This window comes from Struthio camelus, chromosome 8 (genome assembly GCF_040807025.1).
Source record: "Struthio camelus isolate bStrCam1 chromosome 8, bStrCam1.hap1, whole genome shotgun sequence".
Classification (NCBI taxonomy): Eukaryota; Metazoa; Chordata; class Aves; order Struthioniformes; family Struthionidae; genus Struthio; species Struthio camelus.
Genome location: NC_090949.1, coordinates 35,873,456 through 35,900,559, shown reverse-complemented (window position 1 = coordinate 35,900,559; position 27,104 = coordinate 35,873,456). Strand labels below are relative to the sequence as shown.

General features: G+C 46.7%; 1 protein-coding gene across 1 annotated transcript; it reads right to left on the bottom strand.

Moving 5' to 3' along the window:
* Positions 1-493: 493 nt before the first annotated feature.
* Positions 494-27,104, bottom strand: PGM1 (phosphoglucomutase 1). Its single transcript, XM_068953417.1, has 11 exons — positions 26,714-27,104; positions 13,334-13,496; positions 12,910-13,056; positions 11,135-11,260; positions 9,471-9,661; positions 8,743-8,897; positions 8,071-8,186; positions 4,756-4,891; positions 3,136-3,319; positions 2,061-2,195; positions 494-1,198 (listed from the first exon to the last, which is right to left on the bottom strand). The coding sequence occupies exons 1-11, from the start codon at positions 26,957-26,959 to the stop codon at positions 1,109-1,111; spliced, it is 1,689 nt and encodes a 562-aa protein (XP_068809518.1). The 5' UTR covers positions 26,960-27,104; the 3' UTR covers positions 494-1,108.

The window sequence follows — 27,104 nt, the reverse complement described above, 5'->3', positions numbered from 1 at the left end:
GCGGCTCTGCCGGCAGAACTGTCAGTGCGGGTGTAGCAGTTTGCTTGTTGGAAGAGGCATCTCACCTCTGCAAGGGATTCAGACAAAAGAGCCTTTTGTCAGCACGTTTGCATCTACTTCAGAGGTTTTGCTCATCAAAGCAAAACCCTCCTGAGCGCAGAGCGCTCCTAGCCCGCTCCAGCGGGAAGGCTGCCGGTGGCGGCAGGAGCAGGAGGTGGCGGCAGGAGCAGGAGCGCGGCTCAGCCCCGACGGCCGCAGCTTCTAGCAAAAGGGCAGCACCGTGCGGCCGCGGGGCGGTCATGCCGAAGGGCGACAGCGAGCCTCTCTCGGTGCCCTTGGGCAAGATCGCGCACGTTAACACCTGCAAATCTGATTATTCCAAGGGTCTTATCATCCGCTCTCCACTGTGCAAGAGCTCATCCAAACTTAACCTGTATTCTTCAGAAAGGAGCCCAGCACGACGTAAGAAAATAAAAGGACACTGAACAGTCACTGCTGCCCGTATCACTTTAATATCGCGCAATTCTTGTTACTGTTCATTTCTGCTTGGTGGGGGTGTTTTCCAGTACAGACAACATAGCAAATAGAGATCAATTTACATAATTTGGTTTTGAAGGGGAAAAACATCCATGTGAGGGAAAAATACTCAGCCATAATACACAGCCTTTGCATATGCACAGAGACCAAATGAAAAGCTCCCAAACAACTATATATGAGCAAGGATAAAGTGCTGCTTTTCCAGCAAATCTTCCAAGATAAGGGGGGAAAAAACCCTGTATTACTGAATAATTTAGTCTCCTTGTTATTTCTATAGCCTTTTGTTTAAGCAAAAAAAAAAAAAAAAAAAAAAAGCTAAGCCAAAAGGCTGTGCTAACGAGGACCATACCCACATTGCCAACAGTGCTGCGTGACGCACAAAAGCAACACAGCAACGCGCACACAAAGAGTTGACAGGGGACTGTTCTTTTACTGTCTTTGTTCTTAAATATCAAGATAAAAGTATATTCCTTTTTTTTAGTAACAGATTTGATAATAAAAGGGGGGACAGGCCAACTTCCTTCCCGCAGGGCGTGCAGCCAGCCCCGCCAGGGCAGTGCCAGGACCAAGTCTATGTTATGACGGTCGGACCGGTGCGGCCGGTTCTTTCATGAAGCTGTGAAAGTTTCAGTGCAATAGAAATGAGAGGTGCCAACATGACCTGCAGAAAGGAAAAAGACGCCTCAGTATCCCAGAGCCGAGCGGCCCGCGCGTGTCACGTCCACCCTCCATAGCGGCTCGTGGGCATCTCAGCTTGGGACCCGCAAACGCTCCGAGAGCGGCTCCCGCGGTGCTGCGGCCGCTGTGCGGCGCCCCCGGCACAAACAGCACAGGGCAGCCGCGCAAAAATTCAGTCCGTGTCTGTCAGAATGTGGTTCTGGTTTTTTGTTTTGTTTGGTTTTTTAAAAGTCTTCCTTGTCAAAAAATGGCATAGCAAGTTTTGCAAAAAAAAGTTCAAAGGTTCTTTGCTGGGGGAGTATAAAATGAGGATTCGCTTCCTACAGTGTCCGCAGGAGAGGTGCTCAGCGCTTTTAAATGAGGCTGCGAGGAACACGTGTTATGAGTACAGAACAGGATAAGGGGTTCTGTCACCTTACGCAGGACTGCATCCTTTCAGCCCCGTGTATTTTTTTTTTTTTTAAACAAGTGTTTCCCATTCAGTATAGAAATTATCTCATCTTATCCCCAGGGATGCAACATTTTAACTACAAGGTCAGTTCAGGTCTGAAACAGCGTCTTCCCACACCTGTAACCAGCCACTTGCACTGCTCAAAGAGGAAAACTAACGTGCAACTGCAGAAGAGGCTGTGAGGGATCCTGAATGAAAAACACTTGCTCCCCAGAGAGCTTTTTTTTTTAAATTTTTTTAATAAATTGATTTATAGTGGGGTTAAAGACACTAAAACTCTTGTTTCCAAAATACTATGCATCTCCACGTAGCCCTAAGCAAAGCAATACTAAGCACTAAAGCTTTTTAGAAAGGACAGGTAGAAATGGTGCCACAACTCAGACCCAAGACTTACCTGCGGGTCTTCGTGTATCTTTTGCGCATCTTTCTCATAGCTGTCTATGTAGAGCCGCACGGTTGCTCCAGCGCTGCCAGTGCCACTGAGCCTGAAGATGATGCGGGAGCCGTCGGAGAAGATGAGCCGCAGGCCCTGGCACGAGAGCAGGTGGGGGGAGAAGAGCCTCTCAGCTACGCGCCCCTTCGGCACGCCAGGGATTTCTTTGGGACCATCGCGGTGCGAGGCCCGACCCACGCGCTCCCTCTGGGAGCCACAGCACTCTCCTCCATCACCCTCACCCCGCTCCCAGGGTAGCGATAGTCCCTCTTAACCCGCTCTGGAGAATTTGCTGGAGCTCTTGGAAATGAAAATACAAAGTAAAGAAAACGCTCCCATCTTTTCAACAGGCAAGGCAATCGTTCTTACAGGGCTTCTCTGTTATTTCTTCTGACTTCCCCGGCTTCCCCGTGATGCTGTCAAACCGATCCCTCCACAGGACATTTTTTTATTTCAATAATCTCTGTGGTGACAGGTTACTTATCTCGCAGGTACGTAATACCTCCTTGACTTCTGAAGACGGGGACTCAGCCCTGCGTTACGGCTGCCTCGGCATTGCAGAGCAAGCGAGAAGCACGATCCGTTCAGGAACAAACGCATCGAGGGGGGGATTCACTGGTAGCAACCTGGGTGCGCAGTGCTAGAGACGCAGGGGATGCCTGAGCCACCTACGTTTGGCTGCCAAATACAGCACAGGGCTTAGAGCCTTGCACGGTTGTGGGGCAAGCAGCTGGAGAGCAGGCGAGACACCCACAGCGCTTAAAACGACACTAGATGTTCTTCGCAAAAATGTACCTTGCCTTCCTTGTACAGAGCCACCAGTATGGACCAGGAGGGCTGGTGCCCTGTGCCCCAGGGGGGTTTCAACTGTTCGTTCAGCAAAACCCTGTCCCTCAGAGGCTCCCCCCAACTCGGACAGGGCAGAGGCTCCCTCAGGGTCCTCCACCACGGCCCCATCGGGATGGCCGTAAGGAGGCTGGGGCAGCCTTCAGACCCTTCCTTCTTCCAACGTCCTCTCAAAGGCAGCTATTCCCACCTGGTTTCTGGAGACGCTTCCATCCACGGGATCATTGTACTCAAAATTATCAGCTTTCTCAACCGTGTAGACTTTGTCACCACACGATAACTGCTTCCCCACGAAGGAGCGGTCAAACATCACAGTCTCCAAATCCTTCATCATTTTATTAGCTGCTTCTGCATCCACTTCTTCATAGTCGTATCTATAACCAGTCACCGTAAAATTAGCATGAGGAAGGGGAGGCTGTAAATTGGTAGCAAAGTTTTGTGATGCTCTCGTTTAAACACTGTAGTCAGCCCCCATCTACATTTGTTGGCACCCTACTGGAGGGGAGGACGGGAAGAAGAGAGAGGAGACTGTGTGACAATATACCCGTGACCCAACACCGATCTGTGCGATACACCGCGACACGTCACAGAGGCATTTAGCATTAGTAGAGATGAAAGCTAAAATTGTGCTGTCTTGTGCTAGGTATATCAAAGATGGAGGGCTAGACTCCAACAACGCTGACTGCAAAGAGTTTATTCTAATTTTGCCGATAGGATCTCAACAGGTTCCTCACGATAGCAATTTTGCCTGAACAGCCCAGCGTACGTCCCCACAGCAAAATGAAGGTGCGATTGTAGCACATGATAACAGGCCAGTGCCAGCTTTGATCTAATTAACACAGGTGAGAGAAGCCGTAAAGACTGGCAGCCTCAGCATGGGCTGAAGCTCCTGTCGGGATCCTAGACTCTGTGCTCTGATTGCTGCTGTGATTTGCACTGCTTTTATTTGCCCAGCTGGCAAGATGGGGCACGCACAGGCTTGCTAACCTGCTTACCACTTACACTTCGCAAGGCAGACATCCCTTCGGTGCTAAAAGACTGGGCCTTTTTATGCTAGACTTTGGCATTTTTTCCACAGGTTTAAATGCCTCAGATGTATGCTTGCTTTGTGGAGTGAAAAAAAAGGAAAAGGCAAGTTCTCTCATTTGGCAATTCGAGGCAGAACTTTCAGGCAAGTCTTCCAAGGTGAAAGATTTCTGCCTAACGCTTTTACTCAACATAGCGTTCCTACTTCTGCTTATGTGCAGGTTAGTTCTTACTCCTTCCTTTTTCATCTTCCATGTCTTATTCTGGGACCGGACAGAAACTCAACCAGAAAAATAATGGCCTAGGAGGTGGATATCCATTCAGTAAGGCGTTGCCATCGCTGAGGATACTATGAATTGACTTGTAATTTGTGGTCTCAGGAAACATACTATTCTAATGGCAAGAGAACTTGACCTATATTAAAAAACAAACAAACAAAAACAAAAAAAACCCTCGCTTATATAAAATGTAAAACCTTTAGACAGTTGGCTACGTAATAGACTGTGTTCAGAATAGCAGATACTAAACTGGACATAGCGAAAGGTTAAGGTAAACACCAATGGTTTTGTTTAACCCAGATGTGTTGCATACTGTAGCGAACTGCTCAGGTGGTTTTAAACTGCTGCAATACCACAGAAACAGCACGTGTGAGACAAATACCATGGCAGAGGCAAATACTAGCGATATCAGTGCATGGTGCTCTGCCCCCTCCGTGATTGCTCATCCTTGGAGGGTGGAAAACGGGGCAGAGCTAAGTGCGAGGCGCCAGGAGCGCTTTCCTCACCTGGTGAAGAAGTTCCTCCCGTATTTCTGCCAGTGATCCTTCATGATGTCCTCCACGCTCTGCTTGCGGGTGGCTAGGATGGACAGCCAGGCGAGGACAGCCCACAAGCCATCCTTCTCACGGATGTGGTCGGAGCCTGCGGCAGCCAAAGCAGGGACACGTTTCGCACCTCCTTTCACGTGAGAGCTTGTGTTACGGCTCTGCCTTTTCTACTCTCCTCCGTCAGACTGCCAGCCGCACAAACTCACAAAGGAAAGGCATTTCAAGGGCTAGATCCCTTCTGCACTATTAAAAGGGTCCATGATCTCATCTGCTTTTAGGTACAGCCCAGATAAAACATTCGGCCCCTTCTAGCACACAAATGCACTCATTATTCATAGTTCTTTAATTTTGTTCCCAAAGTAGTAATGGGGAATGCACAGTAAAAAGGACACTTTAAAAAAAAGGCAAAAGCAAAGGAAGAGCTCAAGAAGGGCTAACACCCACCTCCTCAAGCAGCTGTCACGTACCGGCTGCCAAATCAGCCCACGCTGATCAGCACATATTCTGGCTGAGCACCAAGAAAAATGTCAGCCCTCACTGAGGAAGCCAAACCCTAACGACTCCCAAAAATAAAAAAATAAAAAAATAAAAAAATCACACAGCGACGAAGAGAAGAGCCGCCTGTGAAAAGGTACCAGTTCCTGGGGCTCTCCTTCAAGGAGAGATTTTAATTCAAGTGCGGAGATCAGCAGACAGCCTCATCCCTGCGCTCGCTCCCATACCCAAGGCAGAGGGGCTGGATGCCATAAAAAGGCTGCAAAAGATCCCTCTGTGGCTCGGAGAAGATTCCTCCGACATTAGCATCGCGCAGAGGGTAGGAAGCCTTCAGAGGCCCGGCCCAGCCTGGTCCTGGTGCTCGAAGTGTGCTGGCCGAGGGCTAGCAGAGGCGTTGCAGCGACGCTGCAGAGCACTGAGGCCCTTCGGAAACCTCAGGGAGAGTATTGTAACTTAGACGGGCACCCTGAACGTCTAAATTAAACTAGAGATCAAATAGCAGCCCAGAATACATCCAGCCCAGCCTCCACGTTTCTGGTTCACGAGTCCTGTGCTGCACCCCTCTGATGGGCAACTTCTGAGCCTTCTGGAAAACAACTTTTAAGCCTTAGCCTCTGGAAAGCCTCCAAAAGAGGTACTAATAGCTGGTTCTTGTAGCTGGGCATCTCTGCTAATGGAGGGAGTGCTTCGGAGCTGCCGTTTTACCCTCTCAAGCGCTGGGGAGAATTGCTGGAGCAGAGAATTGGCTGGGGAAAAGGGCTGGGGGTGGGGGACGTGGGGTATACGGTGCTTTACACAAATCCCACTGCTGCGGGCACAGTGGTAAATTATCCTGTCGGTCCTTCAGAGCAGAGAGAGCGGCACAGAGGTGAGGGAGAGGAATGCTAAATGAACAGAAGTCCCATGTGATGTATCAACTTCTTGCTGGAATAAAATATCCCAGAAAGCGAGCAGGAATGCTGTCATGTTGCATTACTCTAATTGCTTCTGGACCCCGATCCCACTGGGTCACAGTTTGTTTCCCCTTTTTCTGGGTCTATTTGACTGCTGCTTCACCTCTCTCCCCTTCGGCACCTGCTTTCTGTCGGACTCCAAACAACTCCTCATTAACTTACTATCAAACAACTTCCTCTCCCCTTTCCATTCTTTAAAGGGCATTTATTTGCCAGACGGACAACCACTTTGCATTTGCCAGGGCAGTCTAGCAGGGGCAGCTGCCTGTGCCCTTTCCTGGTCCGTCCTCCCAAGCAGCTTAAATCCCCAGCCACTTGGATGCGATGCTACCGGGCCAGAATAATCAGCCTCTCTCAGCCTCTATCACAAATGGTGCCGGGCAGTTTTATTTGCAATACAGAGCCACTTACTTATTACATGATGGATAGAAACTATGAGCTCTTTTCTCGTGCGATATAATATGGAAACAATATGAGAGAGCTGCTCATTAGAGACCATCAGCAGCTCCATGAATCTGTGGCTGCTTTTTGTTTTCATTTATTTACTGAAATGCTGGTGCCCTCTTATCAGCCAAAGTCCAACACACAAACTTACACGCGCTAAAGTCATTCAGGGCCGACCTCCGACATCCTTCTTTACTCACAGTTATCCTCAAGATTTCTTTACAGATGCCGCATTTTCCAGAATGCCCCTTGCCTCCCCACCTGAGGCCTAACCTTGTTGATCAGAATAGCATTTGACTGCACAAACATTGCCCCTAAAGACTGTTTCAGCCCCACAGCAAACAGCTTTCAACCAGCAGCTAGGATGCTAGCTCTGCTGCCACAAAAGGCTGGGGTCATCGTTTCATACCAAGCTGGGCACCCCAGTTCCACAAAGCACTTAAATTCAGGCATTTTAGGACTGAAGGTCACCTTTGCTCTGTGAAACACCTAAGCCTAGGCTGAAATATGGGGTGGTAGAAAGAAAACGTTTGAGATTTGTGTCTTGCATGTCCTGAGGCCTTCAGGGGTCTTTAGTCAATAAGAAAAACAAGATCCCAGGGAGATTCAGACCAGATTAAACCAGGCCTTGTGCATTAAGCAGGGAAGACTGCTGTTTCCGTGGTCAGGATGTTAATACCACGTGGTAGACACCACGGGAGAACTCCCACTGCCGAGGCCTCCCGGAAACACTGTCTGTTTCGAGCAGGCTGCTCAGATATGGAGCAAATTCTGCTCACTTTGACTTCCCTGCACAAATAATAGTTTTGTGTCACGAGCACACCCCTAGTAAATTCCTTAAGATGTTCACTTTGTTTCTCAGTAACCTAATAACTTGCTTAGACTGTTCAAAGGCAAGTGTTAATTTAAACTTTATAAATCATACCTTGTTTTTTAGAACAGGAAAATGAGGGCCCTATTAAGCTCAGAGATTTAATAGTGACCTGAAACCTCTTTAATAAAACTGCATGCTCCAAACCATATTTCTTTCCAGAAATGAAAACATTTAGAAGGTTTTCCTGGCCACCAAGAGTTGAAAAATACATTTAACACTGCGCTTAATCCCCATGGACTCAATGACCGGGCTAGTAAAGAGGCCCTTAAACTTCCTGCATATCTACATATGCCTTCCTAAATAACTGAAAGGAGAGCTAGCTTTTCCCTGACAAAACTTTTAGCATTGTGTATGTTTCCATCCGTGATTCTTGCAAGTTTTATTATTTTATGATTTAGGAAGCATTAAAAACTGCACATGAAAGATAAATTCCAAGTTGCTGAGCGCAATGAAGAATTAAGAACAGGAATAATACCATCATTAGTAAAATTAGGAACGTAGACTTACCAGTACCAAAACTTTCCTCTCCACACAGAGACAGTTTGTTTGCATCCATCAAGTTTCCAAAGAACTTCCAGCCAGTCGGAGTTTCATACAAAGCAATCTTTGTAGCGTGGGCCACCCTTTAAAGGCAAGAAGTCTAAGTCATGTCACAGCTGGGCTCTTAGCACACCCATGTGAAATACTGTGATACGATAGCTGCTTCAGTTGTTACCGAGCATCTTTTTCTGCGTACACTGAAGGCAGGTTAGCTGCTGTTTTGTTTTTCACAAAGAACAACTCTTTGTGCAGCGATCTTGTATTTTATCCCAGTGTTACCTCTAGGGAGATGGTTGGGAAATATAATTAAAAAAATAAACATAAATACATAGTTCTTCCAGAGCTGTTTTCAGTTGTGGATCTCAAAGCACTTAAAGAAGGTTAAGTATCACTATCAGATTGAAAAAAAAAAAGTAGGGGGGGGGAATGATTTGTTTAGGCTCATCTGCAGGCAGGAAAAAAGAGCCAAGAGCAGAACCTAGCCATGCCACGTCCCAATAGATTGCACTGCATGTCTTGGCAGCCAGCCCTCAGCATTGCTTTGCCCTTCAGGTGGTCCGCACGCTCGGTCCCTGCGGGCACAGCTAGAGACACATGGTCACAGCTTGACCGTGGTTAAACCACCCCGGGAGACCGTACCTGTCGAGAGCCCCACTGGTGGGCATGCTCCGTGCAAAGCCGCGCACGCCAGTCTGCTGGAAGTAAGGGATGCTGAAAATATTGGCAGCGATGACGGCGACGGAGTCGGAGGGGTTCACAAAGAAGCCATGTTTCCCAAGAATCATGTTCCGATCCTGGTGAAGGCAAGGGAGAAATAACCTGCTGCCCAACTTTGCCTATAACGGCTGCAATGGCTGGAGCAGTTCTGCTTTACAGGCACAGCCGACAAACCTGACAGCACAGAGAGATTTTCTGATTGCACTGAAATAAACGTGGAATTTGGAGAAAGTTAAATAGTAAAACCTCGATAGTATTCTCCTCCTTCCTCCTGATTTTTCATCATCTTTAAAGCTAGTTAAAAATAGTTTGAACTGCTTTATTAACACAGTAACCAGCTACTGCCGTGGTGGCAAACTGCCGCAAGTGATTCACTTCCATTCACAATTACAGAAGGGAGAGATGGAGAAAAATCTCATACCCGGTAGCTGTGCCACACTGATAAAAGTTTATCTCGTAGACTTAGGGCTTTCTCCAGCTGGACCCATCCTGTTTCTACTGAACTCAAAGGCAAGAATGCCTGTGCTTAACTAGAAGCTGCCCTATTAACCCAGTGAGGATGCTTTTCACCTCCGTCCTTCTCTGCCTGACGGTCTCTACCCCAGCACTGACTAGAGGGCAAAAACATGGCTACAGAACAGCTCATTTACCCCATCTCCATCAAAGGCAGCTCCAAAGTCATACTCTCCCGTCTTCATGGTCTGGACCAGGTCAGCAGCATAGGTTAAGTTGGGGTCAGGATGGTGGCCGCCAAAGTCCTCGAGTGGCGTGCAGTTCACAGCTGAATTTGCTGGAGCTCCAAGCTCTTCACACAGGATCTTTTTTACATAAGGGCCCACAACTAGCATGGCAAAATGTGGAAAGGAAATAAGTCAGCCTCTGCCCTCAATCAGTTGTACATTGGACATGTAACTGCCCAAGACTCAGGTCTGCTCGATTTGAAACGGTTTATACGTGTTTTTTGTAGTAAAGCACAAGCACTTACATCAAAGGCCCCTGGCAGCACATAGGTGTGCTTATTATGCCTGATTCTTCCAGGGCCAAAAGTTGTTGTCAAACCAAGCTTTTAAGTCTAGGGGCTATCCCACTGATTAAGTGAAACTACTTTTGCTTAAAAGCAAGGATGAGCTTATGACAGGGGCTCAGCGCATGTGCCAGGACCCCGCTGCGATAGGCCCTGCACAAATCCAGGGTAAAGACAGGCTTATGCTCCAAGTGCACCCAGGTATTGGCAGGGCAGTCTCACATAAAGGGAGAACAAAATGGAGTGTGAACCACAGATATCCAGCACTACAATAAGATTTCTTGCTTCCATACTCTAATAAAGTAGGTAATAATTAAAAAGTGAGTGTGGAAATGTGGGGAGAATGGGAATGGTCTGGAGATAAGAGAAACAAGACGCCAGGAAAGCTAGAGTGCTCCTGAAAATGTCTACTGCACAAGACTCACAAGCTTGGCATGTGTATTAAATTATATAAAACAGTCTAATGGTCTCCTTTTTGTAATCAAAGATGTACAGGCAGACCCCTGCCTAACTCCTACAACTTCAGTGGGATGCTGACTGCTGCAAAGTCTACCTGGGTGGCTCCAATCACAGATTTGGCACTAACTTCCTCTGTCCCTCAAGAAAAGAGCATGGAGAGGCAGGCATGAGCCACACAGCATTTCCCCGGACTCCACCAGCAGCTCTACCCTAGTTCAGTTCCTGAGTCTGAACACTTGAAAAAAAGAAAAGAATGTAAAGCTATAACAAGTTTGACTGCAAAAAGACAGACACAGCACGTTCACAGTTACAACTTTTCTTTTCAGCTGTGCTGACAAAAAAAAAAAAATTTTGCTCAGCGTGGACACACTGTATGTACCATTAATGACAATATCATTTTTTTTCCAAGTCTATTGGTCCCTGATTTCATGATACTTTCTTTAGCACAGCAGCTGTTGGCAGTCAATATTGCATCGACCAAAATCCATCTAGCAAATACATTGCTGATTCTGCAGCTTGGACAGCTATGACCTCAGCTGACTTTTGCAGCTTCCTATGTATTGCCTTAAAAGAGTAGGTCACTAATTTATCATTTTCTTTCTCCTACATGCCCAAATCTGTAAATTATAACAAGGTAACTTCGTTGACAGCAACGAGATTGCTTACCAGCACTTGAAAAAAAAAAAAAAAAAAAAAAAGGTTACAATAGAAGAGCAAAATTCACAAGTGATAAATATAAACACTAGGACAAAATTCTCTCTCAAAAATAGGTGGCAAAACCCTGGGGACACCCAACCCCCCTGCACTCCGCAAACCCAACTCAGCCCATACCTCCATGCATAGCATCTATGCGAATCTTGAGGTGGTTTTTCCCGGAAAGCAGTTCCTTTAGTGCACTGAAGTCAAAGATGTTCCGCAGCATATTCGCATAAGCTTCGACTGAGTCCACAATTTCCACTGGGAAACAAGAAAATAGAGACTAACTCTCACAGTCTGAAATCCACATCGAAAAGTCATTTTGCTGTGTATAGCACTGTGCTATAACAGCCCTTAGTGCCAAGGACCAGGTTTCAGAATAAGCCTTTAAACATCCAGTAGAATCATATTATAAAGAAAAAATGATAACAGTCCTATATTAAGAAACTTTTAATCACAGACTGCCACTGCTAATTAAGACCAAACAGACCAACCAAAATCCTTATGACAAAACATTGTTTCCAAAACCCATCTCTCACAAACTCTGTTCACAACGATGGCTCCCTGGACTCCGTCAAGAGGGTTCAGTTCCACTCTGAGTAGGATTAAATGAAGAGGAGGAAAAAAAAGAAATATATAAACAGATTTCGAATTTCCACTGAAGTCAGTGTGATTTGCCCACCTAATAGTTTGAAAAAGTTGCACCTTTGCAACTAATGGGCCACATAAAAACAGAGACATGAAAAATACATTAGTATAAAAATGCTGGTGTATGGAAACGGGGGCTGATAGCACTATGGACGGTTACCATCTTTCAGTTGAATGTTTTTTTTTTTTTTTAATTACAAACTCAGATCACCAGGAGGCAGGGCAAAATACTTCCATGAACTTTGAAAAAAAGTCTTCTTCTATGTATTTTCATATTTCACTGATAATTGACAAAAGTCAAGTGTAAAATGCCACGGCTTTCCCAATCACAATGAGAGTTTTTATTTGTGAAACTATGGACATGAAAATCAGTTCAAATTTGAACACTTAACACTAACTTTTGATCAGGAAAATGTACTTTATCTGCAAATTTGTCTTTGTTTCGCAAAGACAGGTTAATGATAGCATTACTGACAAAGTCAGATTAATTTTAGTAAAGTTCAATGGATCAGATTTACATACTCACGTATAACCTTCCGTAGCACAGAAACAATACAATCAAAGTACCTACATTAAAATTAGATACAGACCAAAAAAAAAGAAAAGGAACTTCAATCTGGCAACTGAGGCATAAGACGTGGTTGGTAAACTGAAGTCAGCAAAATTTCAGACGGGAAATAACACACAATTATGAGTTTTTGCTTAAGAGAAAGCAATTAGCTGTTAGAAATGGTGAATCCACCATGGTATGCAATCGTCAATCAAGATTAAATACCTTTCTAAATCAGGAGCGGGGAAAAGTTTCAAAGAAACCTAAGTGAGTGAGGAGACACTAAGTCCAGTTTCAAAGGTCACTTTGATGCTCAAGGCAAGTATGATAAAGACATTATTTTTCATTTATCTAACTCCCACTGCCTCACATGGAGACATATTTGAGATGCCTAATGGGAACTAAAAAAAAATCCTAATTCCTCACACACTGAAAGTCAGCGGAAGGCCAGTTCTTAAGGCCTAAATTCCCTCTGAAAGCAGAGCCGATGGCCACAGCATACCTGAAAACTTTACCCATGCTCCGATGCAACGCAAGCAGGATGCCAGGGTCACTGGGAGAGGTGCTATGGCTCAGGTTATCCAATGGATCAGATGGAGAGATCAGAGTGGCCACATCTGGCCTCTCAAAACACTAATTGACCTTGCCCATTAATGGCAGATGCAAATTCGACCTGAAAGGAAACTTTCCAGTAGAGAAAGCAGTTGCTTACCTGTAAACGGTTTAAATTTGTTCTCCAAGTCAAACTGCTGTTTTCCAATGGTGCCCAGGTCCACCTGGAGATCGGGACAGATTGCATACTCTTCAATTTTCTTGCTGATTTGGAAAATTTTGTCCGTGATACCCTCAGGAGCAGGGCCTGCAAGTTAAAATGGAGGAGGGGGAAGGAGTTAAAGAAACAGCTGCAAGAGAAGGGTGTTTTACAGGTACAGCAAAAGACCTGGGGCTGAGAATACATCTCTAGGAGCGGACCATACGACAGCAGGAGCAGATCGCTTGCTTTGTTTAGGAGAACACATCGCTCGTGGCACTGAACCCCAATCATATTAAGACAGTTAAAATCAGTTTCATTTCTCTCAGCACAAGAAATAGCCAAACAGGAACAAAGCAAATCCAAACCAACCAAGCAACCTTACCTCCATTGGCAATATTGAATTTAATACCAAAGTCCCCGTTGGGCCCACCAGGGTTGTGACTGGCTGTCAAGATGATGCCACCGATGGCTTTGATTTTCCTAATGATGCAGGACACGGCTGGGGTGGAGAGAATGCCGTTCTGCCCGATGACCAAGCGGCCGATCTGAAAATTAAAGAACAAAACAAACAACCGTGAATCCCAAATTCTACCAACAGCAAGACTGCCAGAGCCCAAACCACCAGCGTGATGGGTGAAACAGTCACTGGATGCTGCTAAGGAGGCACGTTGATGTTGGACGCTCTGCAAACGGGCAACTCGCTTCTCAAAGGTTGCTGACCCTCTCCCCTGCGTACGGTGAAGCTCAGCATCTGACCCGGGCTCTGTTGTGCCTTTTTAGCATTTTCTTTTATGAACGCTGCCGCTCAACTGGAAATGACAGCCCTGCTGTCATCAAATGCTCTGAAGAGCCGAGTTTTCCAGAGGTATCTAAACAAACAACTCTTTGGGTACGGTCTCGAACGTTGCTTTCAAAGGACACAATGGGGTTAAGACAAGCCAAACAAAACCGCAGCCAAACGTCACTACCCTGATGGGACCAGATGCAGATTCTCTTACTTGCAGCGGGTGATACACCTCCCTCCCACAAATTCACTAATATCACTGAGACTAAATACAGGCCAATGTGCTAAACAGGAGGCAATCAGAATCTGATCACTGGAACTTATATAGTAAAACAGAAGATTAATATTTTTCTGGAAGATGTTCTTTAACATAGCTCTTAAATGAGCTGATAGAGATTTTTAAAAATTAGCAAACTACTCTCCATCAGCCACGGAGATTAGAGCCTGCATATGACTGAGAAAAAGGAGGAATTTCACTCAAGAAAAGATAAACCAGAGAACAAAGCATTCCTACAGGAAAGGTTCATGTTCGCTGCTAAGCCAAGGGCGCTGGATGACTGCGATTCCTCTCCTGCGGCACTGCCTGGTGCTAAGCCCCAGCTGTGTCGCAGGTTGGGTATTAAGTGCTCCAGCTGTCACAAACCAGCTGGGCACCATTAAAAGAACTCCACCTCTAGCGAACAATGAACATAAATGTGAAACAGCAGTTTCTAAACCCTAAATGAATGCCTTTCTTTCAGTTAGGCACAGAACCTAATATTACAGCCGTTACAGTCCCTCTCTACCCAGCTGACCTCCCAGGTTCCTTATGCCATATACTAAATTACTTTGAAGTAGTCCAGCCTACATGGGCTTTGCTTTCTTTTCCATTCTTCATCAAAGTCAGCACACCCTGTCTTGTGTTTGCTTCCCACCCCAAGTCTTGCTCCTTCAGCTTTACTGAGAATTAGCAAAGTTTCGGGATGACCCTTTGAAACGTTACCCGTCGTTTCCCCGTGGGCCCTGCGGGGGCTCAGGGCCCACCTCACCACCCCCCGGCCGCACGCGGGGGGACTATCGTGGAGAAGGGGCTTGCTCCCTTAAACTGCGCAGAAGCTCTCTCCTGCCACTTTTTTTTTTTTTTTTTAAAGCTTAATTTAAATTGAGGAAAGAAGATGGAAAAACTTCTCCCCGTGCAGGTTGCTCTCCGATCTGGGGTCCTGGGCCTTTGCAGCTTTTCAACTGTCATTTCCCACTGATAAATCCTTTATGACAAGCACTGAGAAAGCTTGTCCAGTGTAGCAACATGCTGAGCAAATTACACTTAATCTTTTTCAATTTTCTGGAGTTCCTTATAAGAAAAATCTAAGACTGCAGCAATACAGAAATACTTTCCACAAAACGGTTGAGGTACACCAGGTCACCCAGCCCCCTCTGTGCAGCAATTTTGGGTTACAACACTTCAAAGCAGTCCTGGCAGTACTTCCACTCTGCTTTTATCAAAAGCCCCATGAGGACATGCACAACCAGGAAAGGAGACCACCCTGCAGTCACCTTCTGCCCTCCAATAAGGCAGGCTGACTCTCTTCTGTGTTCGCTCCAGAAACACGTGCTCTCAGCTGAGCAAGCTGCTGTCTGCTGCTCCATCACATCGCCAACACAGCCCCCAAGCCCTCTTTCGGTACAAGAGATATATCAGCACGACGAGTACAGCCTCATCAGACCTATATACTACCCTCCCACAAGTACAGTCTCTAAATAGAGACCTTTCTACTTATGCCAGCCAGGTTAAGTGGACAACTACCTTATTCATTCCCTTTAGCCAAATAAGTCATCAGTTCAGAGATGCAGCACAAATTACGCTCTCCTGGTACAGCACGCGTGCTTGGCCCTCCTTGGAAATCCTGCCGATGCCACATCTGCAGAGGTGACAGCACCTGTCTGCCACCCACTGACAACAAGACCTGCACACGTGCAAAACAAGATATGCGCACCTTCTCATGGCTTTATATTTGAAAGCATCCTTAGACTCATCCCTTGCCCCCTACAGAGGGGGATTAGCACATTGCTCATACACAAGCTCTCAGGTAGGTAGTAGCCAGAACACACAAAAACAATCAGTGAAAAATATCAAAACCGAGTTGTGAAACTACACTTTAACCAGACACGAGCCACGTTACTGGAAAGAAACGCAGGAGAAAAGTCTTGGCTCCTGAAGAACCACTTGATCTCATCTTCACCAGCAGAAAATCTGTCCCTGCGTCAAACGGCCCAAGCAGCAGGCCCGGCCTTACCCTGCTCATGTTCTCCAGCTCTTCCGTTCAGCCTACACGCAGACTCCAGAAAGCTACACTAATTTGCAATGGCAAAGGATGGGGTGTTTTTTTCAGTCTGGAAAATACGTTGATTTAGATATTATATATATTATATATATTTATTTATATTTCTCTCCACATAGTCACACTACAAATTACCGTGCTGTGATCAGATAAGCTTTCTATCAAACAATTGCTGCCAGGCAGCTCTCCCAGCGTAGTTTTGCTCTCTGCTGAGAGAGCCAGGACAGGCAGCGGAGTCTTTTCTTTGTAAAAAGCAACAGGAAAGAAAACCAACCACCACTTCCTAAGCCTCTCGCAGAGCTTGAGCCATACTCTACTGCGCACAGACCTGTCTTCCATTCTGCTTCCCAAATACAGACCTCCAGCATAGTTGCAGATCACTATGAAGACTTTCACTCACTTTTTAACTATCACCTTATTTCAACTTTCAAAGGCTCCAGGAATACTTATCACACAGCCACGACTTACTCCTGGTGAGAAACAACAAATCCTGTGTTTTGTCTTTCATTTGCTGAGCAGCTCAGATGCTTTTGCCGCTCTGCTATTGAACAGGGAGCCATGGCTCCACCAGTTGTTTACTTATTAAGAATATCCATGTTTTATCGTCTGATGGAGATTATAAGAAACCCACACGTGCCACCAGCTTGTGGCATGTCAAAACACAAAATGAGAACGCACAAAAAACAAGCGGTATTTATTTTCTTTGCTCCATGTGTACTTCCACATCCTTCCGTCCATCTGCACAGCTTAAAAGTGAATAAACAGTAATTTCAGTATTACTGATCTGATTTTTCCATTGAAAAGTTAACTATTAGCAGCCGATTAAAAACTATGGGGAAATTAAATCATAGTCACTAATTTCTTATGGCTTTCTGCATTTATCAGTTACACAGCTTCAGGAAGTTAGTCAATTAACATTTTACCAACCCCATTGGCAGCAGCCATTTGGACTATCAGTTCCACTGCAGACTTATTAAGGTATCTCCCATCGCCTCCAACTACCATAGAAGATCCTTGGCGATCTCTTAGATCTATGGAAAAAAATATACTCTGGATAAAATTCTGCAAGTAGTTTATCTTGGACTCAAAATAAAAGGTCTTCTTCCGTAATCCACTGGTTCCTGGTTTCTGGTCGTTGTAAGGAGCTGTGGGCACAGTCAACAGAGGCAGAGGAGCGTCTTCCATGTTCTTTTTTCATATAAACGCATATAAAAAATAAATTATGATGAAATAAAAAACAATCTTGACACCAGCAGTGGCACACCTACTAGACAGAAGTTCAGTGAACGAGTTGAGCACCCAAAAATAGCTCCTTGAACCTTGAGCTGAAGGTGGTTTCTGTAACTGAAGACGTTTCCTTGCACTTGTTCTGCAGCATCAATGTCATGGAGGATACCTAACTCCACGCTGCCGCTCCTCACTGAGATGGCCAGGAAAAGCAAATTTTTGTCTTCTTTACCAGCCTCTGTGCATCACCGTCATAGCTCTTCACCACTCAGTACTATCACACACCAGAGCCCAGCAATGTTAATCCATCCGATTTCCTTTTAGCACGGGGATGATGAGGGAGGCTGTTCAGTAGCTCGGCCCTCTGGACAGACACACTGATTTGCTGCCAGGCTGCACGCTTGGCTCCACACAGAGCTGCGCGGTTTCAGCCAGACAAGCAGATCCGCACAGCAGCGCTGGGCCCCTCGTGGGCCAGCAAGCGCACCGCGCTCACCGGGAAGCGGATACCCTGAGGGAAGCCTCCAGGAGGCATGGCAGGGCTCTGCTGAAGTTATTTTGTGGAGCCCAGTGAGCTAAAGGTCACTCTTAAAATGGAAGCCAGCAGATCTGTTACCTACAGTTTGCTTCTACTGCTCACTTCTCCTCTGACAACCAACTTTGCCATTGCCAGTCCTCCATAGGTTCCCCTCAAACACGGGTAAGTTATCCAGAATCAGTAGTGGGTCAACCTTTGCTTTAATAGAGAAAAAATCAAAGTAGCTAAAAAGCCAATGGACCAATGGTTTCAACTGAATTACCCTATACCCACCAGAGTTTTACTGAGGGCCGAATATGCCCCAAGAATCGCAGAAAAATATCAAATATTTTGGAAAACGGCATATGGTAAAGTGAATTTTGGAACATCTTAGCTAAATAAATACAGAAGAGATGCCAAAATACCAAGAAATTCTTACGAGGCAACGTATTCCTACACCTTGGAAAGCTAACTTCAAATGCTGGGCTGAAATCACAGCTTCCTCCAAACCTCTTTAGTAGCACTCCGAGTCCTCTGCCCAAGCTGCCATAAACATTTTATGAATATTTCTGGAGCAATTAAAGAACCTACACTTCATAATGACTCAGTCTGTCCCATTACTAAAAAGGCAAAAAAAAGGGGAAGTGAGTATACAGCTGAATTGCGACGATCAACTAGGGGCCCGACAGGATGGTCCCTGTGGCGCCCGCTGCGTCATTGTGCGTTGCGGCTCAGTAGCCCTTTCTTTCCATGTGCAGGTCCAGGTTTCCCTCTAGTGGCACGGCTGACAAAATCCAGCTCCCAAAATGAGCTACCGTTCCCCAGCAGAAAAAGGCCTACACAAGCTCCTTCCCTTCTTTCTCCCGGTGAGATAAACTTACTGCCCTGTGAAATGCCGTGGCATTAAGTGACACGAGGAGGGGGGGGTGCAGGCAGCCACCAGCTCCCGCTGATGCATGGGGAGACGCACAAGGAGGCAGCGGCAGGCAGAAGGCCCATGCAAGCTCAGGTATTTGTGTGTGTAATTAACCGTGCGTGCACTGGACAGAGAGCTCAGACTACATTAAGCTGGAAGGAAAGAGGTAGTAATGCCTCAGTTTCAATGCTATAACTTACTTCTTTACGCACGTAAATATAAAACCCAGCAATGAGCTTGTGCACATAAAGCAAAGGGACAAGACCAGCATACCCATCAGCCTTGTCTCTGGGGCACTCACCCCATACCAGGCCTTCTCTGCCAAGCGCGCATCGTGATTTTGGGTAAACTAAATTACCTATCTTTGGTCAACCAGGACTGATACAGGGGTTGGTGATCACCGGGTTGCCAGCATATTCAGAGGTAAAATAAGCTCAAAGACGAGCCCTGACCGCCTTACGGCCTGGAGCGGAGGGCAGCCAGAGACAGGGGAAGGAATCACTTGTTGGATCTGCAGGAAGGTTATGAAACTGAGGATTTGCTTTGCTGACATTACCCATCGCTTACAGGCTGGGAAGGAATTCAACAGGTCACCTACTCCCTCCCCAAAACTCACACAGCATCAAACATACCTAGGACATGCTTCAAAAAGCCTATTTAACCTGTTCTTGAAATTTTTTTCTCCAGGTATGCTGTGCCAGGGCATAATTAGCCTTACACTTAGAAGCGTTTTCCTACAATCTGCCCTAAATCTTCCTTGCTGTGGTTCAAGTCCTGCTGAGCTGACACAGAAAACATCGATCACAATCTTCCTTCTGACAACTTCTTATGCATTAAAAAAATCCTTTTACACTTAAGACTTCGAGTTCCCTCAGAAACCACCCCAGTCTAACTCTTGCTTGTGGTTGTGTTTCCCGAGGCGCTGACTCTTCATGGCAGTCAGAGGCTGCACAGCTTTCTCCAGGTCTGGCGCTTAGGCCCCCATTTACTGTCACGCGCTTTAGAAATGCAAGAACAGAGTCAAAACTATGAACTCTTGACTCCTAACTGTTGACTCTGGTTAATGATAAAAAGACAAACATGAGGTTATTTTGAGAGGACTTAAACTTTAGTAAAATATTGCAGTTAGATATCGTAGAGCACGCAGTTCCTCCCCTGGCCCTTCCCCTGTCCTCGCAGCTTGCTCTCTGCTCTTATTTCTTGCACTTCTCTCTCCTTCTTCAGTGGACAGAGAAAACCAACGTACCCACTGTGCATCTGTAACTAGTTGCAAACTTTCTTTTCCTGCTCGCCAGGAATTTTTCTGACGGCAGCCCCGTGGCAATAGACATTACCTCCTCGTGCTCTTTTTCTGTGATTAGTCTAGAAGCTGCATTGCATGAAAGCCAAAGGAATGAATGGGGTCAAATCAGGTACTTCACACTTATTTTATGAGCTTCCTTTAAGATAGAAATCACATTTCCCTTACTCCTTACCAAAGGAAAATTACAGACTATGTACCGCTGCTCATGCAGTCACTGTAAGAGGGTGCCACCAGCCCTGAACAACCCCACTGGGAGCTGCCAAGACCATGCATCAGGCCTGGGACAGGCAGCTGCTGCTACACACATGACATTTGGCAATGCCAAGACAAATGGAGCCAGATTAAAATAAATGGAAAGTCACATTGCCAGCTCTAAAGTTGTATAAAGAGTGCTGCTGCAATTGCAAAACTCTTCATTTCCACATTGATTCATTACAAACGTAGTTTTTGAAGTTGCTGCAGAGATTCCAGGCAGGCAAAATATTTAGCACCATCTTGACAGCATGAGTGCATGTATATGCACTCACGTACATACGAGTCACTCAAGAACTAAGGCACGTTGCTCTGTACTTACATTGCACTCCTGTGAGAATTAAGGGACTGGCTAGATGGCTAGCAGAAGAAACTGGGAAATAAGCTCTTGTAGGGCTGTACAGGAAACCACCACGTGCAGGCTGCTGTAGATGCTGAGAAGGTGCCAGGTTCATCACACCGGCAGTGGCTGACGGAGAAGCACAGGTCAACAACCTGCGCCGAGAAACTCACTCTGTTTAAAGGTCAGCCTTGCAAAGCACACCAAAATCTGCACGTTTACTCGGGCTGCCCTGACATTCGCTGCCTTCCCCGTGCACAGGGCAATAGGAGAGGGACTCCAGATGGTTTACTTTGAGCAAAGCATCAAGGGGCCACTGGCCTTGAGCAGACAGGGGAGGACATTAGCCTGGGGGAAAGAGGAAGTTTTCCTCTGCCTTCATTTCCCTTCCTGTTCATATCTAGGGACCTGCAGGGGGAGGAGGCAGGGACTGCTGGGGAACAAGGGCATAAAGTGCACCAAACCCATGAACAGTCTGGGATTTCTCGGAGACAGTCCCTGGATCCTCACAGAAACCAGCATCTGGCCCCGAGAAAAAATAAAAAATTACAAAATGGAGACACACAGCCTCATGCGAGGGGAAGGATGTGCCAGGTCAAACCTGGCAGGCGTAGGGACAGCAGCTGCGGTTCGGGACGTTCAGAGCCAAGCTGCTGCCTCTCACCTGTGCACAGGGTAGCTATGGAGGAAGCCAGTAACCACTCACTGTATGTACGCATGATGGGGAGCCATCTATAAATCACAGGGAAGACCACAGGAAAAGAGAGACATGTGCAAATCCTTTCTCATAGACCTACCGGGACTTGCAAGGGAAGCTTGGTGTGCAGGCCCTGGGATAAAAAGTGGGTACAGTTCAGCAGCAGGCAAGAGGGCTGGAAGGGATGTGGAGAGGTCAGCTATTCCCTGTCCTGGGGCAGGGACAGCTCTCCTCAAATCGTTCATGTCAGAGGTTTTCCCAGGCAAGATTCAATGACCTCACCAGGCAATGCGCTTCCTCCATTAGCCTCGTGCTTCCAAAATATTTTCTAATGTCTAACCTAAACCTCAGCTGTTGCAATTTTAATTTTTGTCCCAACCCCAGTGGACCACAGAGCAATTTGTTACTTAACTCCCTGCAGCATCTTTGCAGACGTCTGAAGACTACCAGCATGTTTCCCCAACTCTAGGCTAAGCAAAGTCTTTCAGTCTTTCCTCTTTGGTCACATTTGCTTGACCTCTGGTCGTTCTTGTTGCTGTCTGCTAAAGTCCTCCCCAAGCAGACAGCATCCGCTCTGAGGAGCGGTACCCCACAACAGGCATCATCTTCCTTTTGAGACTTTACTTCCTGGGTTCCATTTATTCACCCCATTTAAAAATATCAAAGTGACATTTGTTTTTCTGGACAACTGTATAATACTGCCAACAATCTTTGTGGTCCACTCTGATCCTCAGATCATCTTCTGCAGATCTGCTGCTTAGTATATTATTCTGCAGCTTCTATGATGATTATAAATACACATATTATATTTACACTTGATTATTTCTGCCTAAGCATCCTTCCTTCTGCTTATATCTTACCAACATTCTATGTTATTTCTGTTCAATTCTAAGATATGTTCATCAGTTGAAGCACTAATGAACATATTGATTAGCTCAGCTGGAACATCAGCTGGAATCACACACAAGCCTGCATCAGTCACCGGGGGGGATGGCAAGGACCCGCTGTCGTGCGTTTCTTGTTCTCGGCACAGGCACTCAGCCTGGGCAGAAGACATACGGGTAGCTGCTGTTCACTACAGCTCACCTATCCCAGTTCTACCTCAAGAAAGAAAAGGCATTAGACTCTGTATTACCGCCCTAGCAGCATAAAGTTGAGGTTTCTGCTTACACGGAGCCATTGATCCAGCAGAACACAGCTAAGCCCCCGTTAGTTCCCAACTCCCTTTGTGCTGGATTTAAAAAGATTAACTGCAAAGCACCTTAGTTCTTCCTGCTTGAGCTAAGGTTTCTTTATCATAGAGGATAAGGTACAAATTTCAAAAAGGCACAGAAACTGGATACTGTACCTGCTGCCTTAATGACCTTTAACTGCAAACTGATAAAAGCCAATGATCTTTACAGGCAACAAGAAGCTAAGCTTGTGCAAAAGTAGTCTCCAGGCTCCAAGAGCTACTGCATGTATGATTGCCTTTTAAAACCCACTATAACCTGAACCCAGGATATATCAGCATGGGAATGCTGATGGCACAAACGGTATATACCTCCTTACTTCAGATATTGGATCTTCATGTCCCCTTCTGCTTCTGAGAAGAACAGAAATGTAAGAAAAACGAGAAACTGAGATGTCTTAATGGCCTGCAGGTTTTAGCATCACCGCATCTAGGTCTGCTAAGGAAAACATACACATGGATTTCTTTGTTCTTCCTTCATAATCACTTCAGTTTGATCTTTTTAATATCAGGAGCCTTTATTTAAAGAGAGGATCCGAGTTCTGAAGGAGTCTCTTCTTTGGGATAATGACACTGATTGCTAAATAAATGCAGGCCTGTAAATCCACAGGACTATGGCTGACTGAACAGCGTTCTGCAGAACGAGGAACAGGCAGAAAAGCCACTGGGAATATAGGCTTCTTAAAAACGAGGTAAGGAAAAGAAGTGAAGCCGAGGTAGGGGTGAGCAGTAACAAACGCTCAGAACGCTTTGCATCGGTCGGCCAGAGCAGTTCCCAGACAGGCCGGCTCCACTAAACCCATTTCACAGCGGGGACATTGAGGCCAGGAACACGGGCGCGCTCGAGCCGGGAGCGGACGTGGCTCTCCAGGCTGGCGTGGCACCAAACCGCCTACTGTGAGGCCCAGCAGTGCTCTCAGAAAGGGGAACTGCTCTGGGGCCAAGGCAGGCAAGCGCAAAAGAAAAAGGGAGCAGAGCTAAAGATGTAAGCTACAGCAGAGCAGAGCAGAGCAAAGAGCAGCCGAGCAACACAACAGAATTCAAACGACAGAATCAAACGCTTGGTTTCCTTGGATAATTAAGGGGGAAAAGCCTAATACCTGCCAAGCCAGGAAACCAAACTCCGTAGGGTAGAGAGCAGTATTTCTGACAAAAGCATTTTGTCCTGCAGCAGTAAAACAAAACCAGGGTAGTACTTAACATGCAAAGCGCTGCCTGGCATTCACAACACCTACAAGGAATTTGCTTTATTGCAGATACTTTGCAGCACTTTGAAATCTTTTTATCTGGGGAGGAACCAGGGATAAGGTAAATTTGTGAGCATGCAACAGAAAGCACTGAGTAGTAGGTGACACTGCTAGTGAATCAGCCTGGTTCTAGCTGCATGATCAGATCTAGATTTACATCTTCAATTCTGTAATTTTTGCCCACTTTTGAGTTACGTTATTATACAGCCACAATTCTACTCAGACCAGTGATGATGACTACAGCATTTTAATTTGTATTCATGTAATTAAAGAGTCAGATTCACTAACAGTGTGGGAATATCATAAAGGAAACCTGGCACATCAGATCAAAACAAACAGGTGAACTACACTGGATGCCAACTGAGAACAGCAAAACCAACAAAGTCTATTTTAGTTTATCTGTATGGCTGCAAACTTAGAATAAATACTTCTTAATCATACAACCACAAATTGAGTTGTTGCTCAGTCAAATACCAGTGTTTAGGTATATATTAACCATTTCAGATTCAGACAAAAATAAAACTCACTCTAGGACCCTTACCCCTTACCTTGTAAAACTGTAATAAACTACGGTCCTTGGGTGTTCCCTGCAACTCTTGTGAAGGCCACTCAACCAGGTCTCAAAATATGTGATTTTAAAGTATTAAACTAATCACTTCTGACTCCCTACAACCAGAAGTATGGTTTTTTCCAGCACTGCTTTCTCACAGGTGGCAGGCTGGCTGAAGTTAGATGAGGGAATACATCCCGATATAACAATCTCAGTTATCAAAAGCAATCTGAAAAGCTATGTTTAAAAAGTCTGTAGCCAAAATGTACTTTTAGCATGTCTTTGTTCCTTAGTTCTTATTTTCAGTTTTACCCCGTTCTTACTATTCCTACGCCCCAGTTCCACTCATACACTCTAAAACAGCACTGCCACTTCAGGTATTCAGACAGGGCAGCGCAGCCACCTCCTGGGTTTTCTCCATATGAGAGCGCTGAGTATTTCTCCGAGACCTGGCTGCTGGAATCGGAAAACTGCACAAAAATCCCAGCATTCAGACAAAACCCAGGTCTCCAGGAACAACTTACCACGTGTTCCCTGGTCTGCAGTAACTGCCCAAGTATGCTTTCTTACAGGTAAACAGAGGTAGTTCACTCTTCTCTTTGAAGGGTAGGTGACCTCCAGTTACTTCACATTTATCACAAGGAAACAGGAATTTCATGGGCTCTTACTCAACTGCGCTGCGGTAGCTATCAGGGAACTAGCAGTTAGAGAAAAGACATGAAGCGAGCATACCCTAAGCAATCAGAAATTGCAAAGTAAATACACAGAAAATGATTAAAAACAAGACTATACCACTGTTGTCTATTCCGCTACAAAAAAGGAATAGAGAACCTCCATCAGCAGACGATTGACAGTGTTGCAAAACTGCTATATTATTGCTTGAAAAAGTCTAACGTTTTGTGGCCATTTTCTTGCTTTTTAAGTTACTGATTCAGAACAAAAAGTTATTAAACGTCTCACGTCCTCAACTGTCTTGACTCTTAACCCCCATCTTCTTCATCTATTCTCTACCTCCTGAATCCTTTTTTTCCTTTCCAGAATGTTTTTCTTTCTCCAGAGCCAATTCTGTCTTAGCACTTTGAATTCACTCAGACAAAACCCTGCAAGGCAAATGCCCGGTAGCGCTCGGGCCCCTGGGACCTGCTTCTGCAGCTCTCTGGCAGAAACTCGGCGCTGTAATGCTGCACGTTCTGCGTGATCAGAGTGGAGGAGTGGAGCAGTGACCGGCCCTTCCCCCTTCCTGGTTTTCAACAAACTCCCATCTTCTGGGGGACTCATTTTTCTAGATAAAAAGCTATAGTGACCTGGAAGAAAGAAGAGTTACCTCCAAAAAAAAAAAAAAATCCACTAATCAGACCGTAGCCTGGTTTACTTTTTCTCCCCTTTGCTCCCTTCTGGGATCAAGCTGAGATGCAGATGATGGAGAACTCGTCCATTCCCTGGAAAGCTGCCACATCCCACTGGACCCCTGGGTGCACTTCCAAAAACCAGCACAAACTAAGGTTTATCCCAGGGAACAAATCTCCCCGTTTACTTATTCATAGGGCTCCAAGGTGCTGCCTGGGGGTGCAGGCAGGCATGAATGCCATGCATTTCAAACGCCAACCCCTTCTCAAAACAAATAAATAAACCAGCCTCGGTTGCTTTTTCCATCCAGGAAAGGCTGCACTATCCACCACTCCATAGGTGCACCCGGCAAGGCTGGTGCTGTTAACGTACACCGGGACACGGAGTGAAAGTCAATTAGCTGCCACAAATCGCAAAAGAATTTCTATACGACTAACAAAAAAAAAAAACAAGGTTTTTTTTTTTTTTTAGGGCATAAGAAGGTAATGATCTCAGATCAGTTTTACTTCGCCCCTAAGCAAGCAGAATTTAAAGCACCTGATCTCCCCTGGGAAGCTCAAGTCCGCACCCCGCGGCTCGCACCCCGAGGCCAGGCACCAACCACGGGCGCCCTCGGCTCCCCCTCCTCGCTCGGGCCCAGGCCCGTCCGCGGGGCCCCAAGGAAGCCCCCCCCCCCCCCCCCGCGCGCTCCCGCTGTCCCCCCCGCGCACCGGGGAGGCCCCGGGCGCGGGGACAAAACGCCGCACCACCACCCCCGCCCCCGGGCGCCCACGACCAGCGGGCTCTGCCGCTGCTTTACGCGCTCAGCTGCAAAACACAGCTCTCACCCAAAGCTAAGTAAAAAGAGCGAGCGAGCGAGCTCCGCATCCCTGCGCCTGCACACGCCCGGCTGCTCCCGCGCCTGTCGACGGGACGGGAAACTACCGGCCCGCTTCTGCCGCGTGAACGACGAGACGGAGCCGTCGGGCCCCGTTGGCCCGGCCCGGCGCTTCCTGCCCGCCCGCCCCCCCGCGGCCCCGGCGGCCGCGCCTACCCCGTTGGCGGCGGCGATGCGGACGATGAGGCGCACGGCGTCCTTCATGTAGAAGCGGCCGTCGCCGCCGACGACGAGCGTGGCGGCCTGGCGCTCGTCCGGCGGCACGGTGGCCACGATGCTCTGGATGAAGTTCTCGGCGTAGTGCGCATTGCTCTGGAAGACCTTGACCCGCTTGCGCAGCCCGCTGGTACCGGGCTTCTGGTCGGCGTAGGGCCGCGTCTTCACCGTGACGATCTGCACCATGGTCGGTCGCGCCGCGCCGCGAGTTCCGGGCGGCGGCGGCGGCGGCGCGGGGGAGCCGGTCGCGGCCCCGCTCCCGCCCCTTAAAGGCGCGGCTTGGTTCAATACTTGGCAGCCAGAGCTCGACCAAGCAGGGCGAAAATGACTC

Bases quoted from the DNA above. Each gene is read 5' to 3' on its own strand.
- PGM1 (XM_068953417.1), bottom strand. From the start codon at position 26,959: ATGGTGCAGATCGTCACGGTGAAGACGCGGCCCTACGCCGACCAGAAG. The intron at 9,662-11,134 runs GTATGGGCTGAG...TTGCCATGCTAG, and splicing joins CATAGATGCTATGCATGGAG to TTGTGGGCCCTTATGTAAAA. The intron at 8,187-8,742 runs GTACGGTCTCCC...TTGCCTTTAAAG, and splicing joins ACCAGTGGGGCTCTCGACAG to GGTGGCCCACGCTACAAAGA.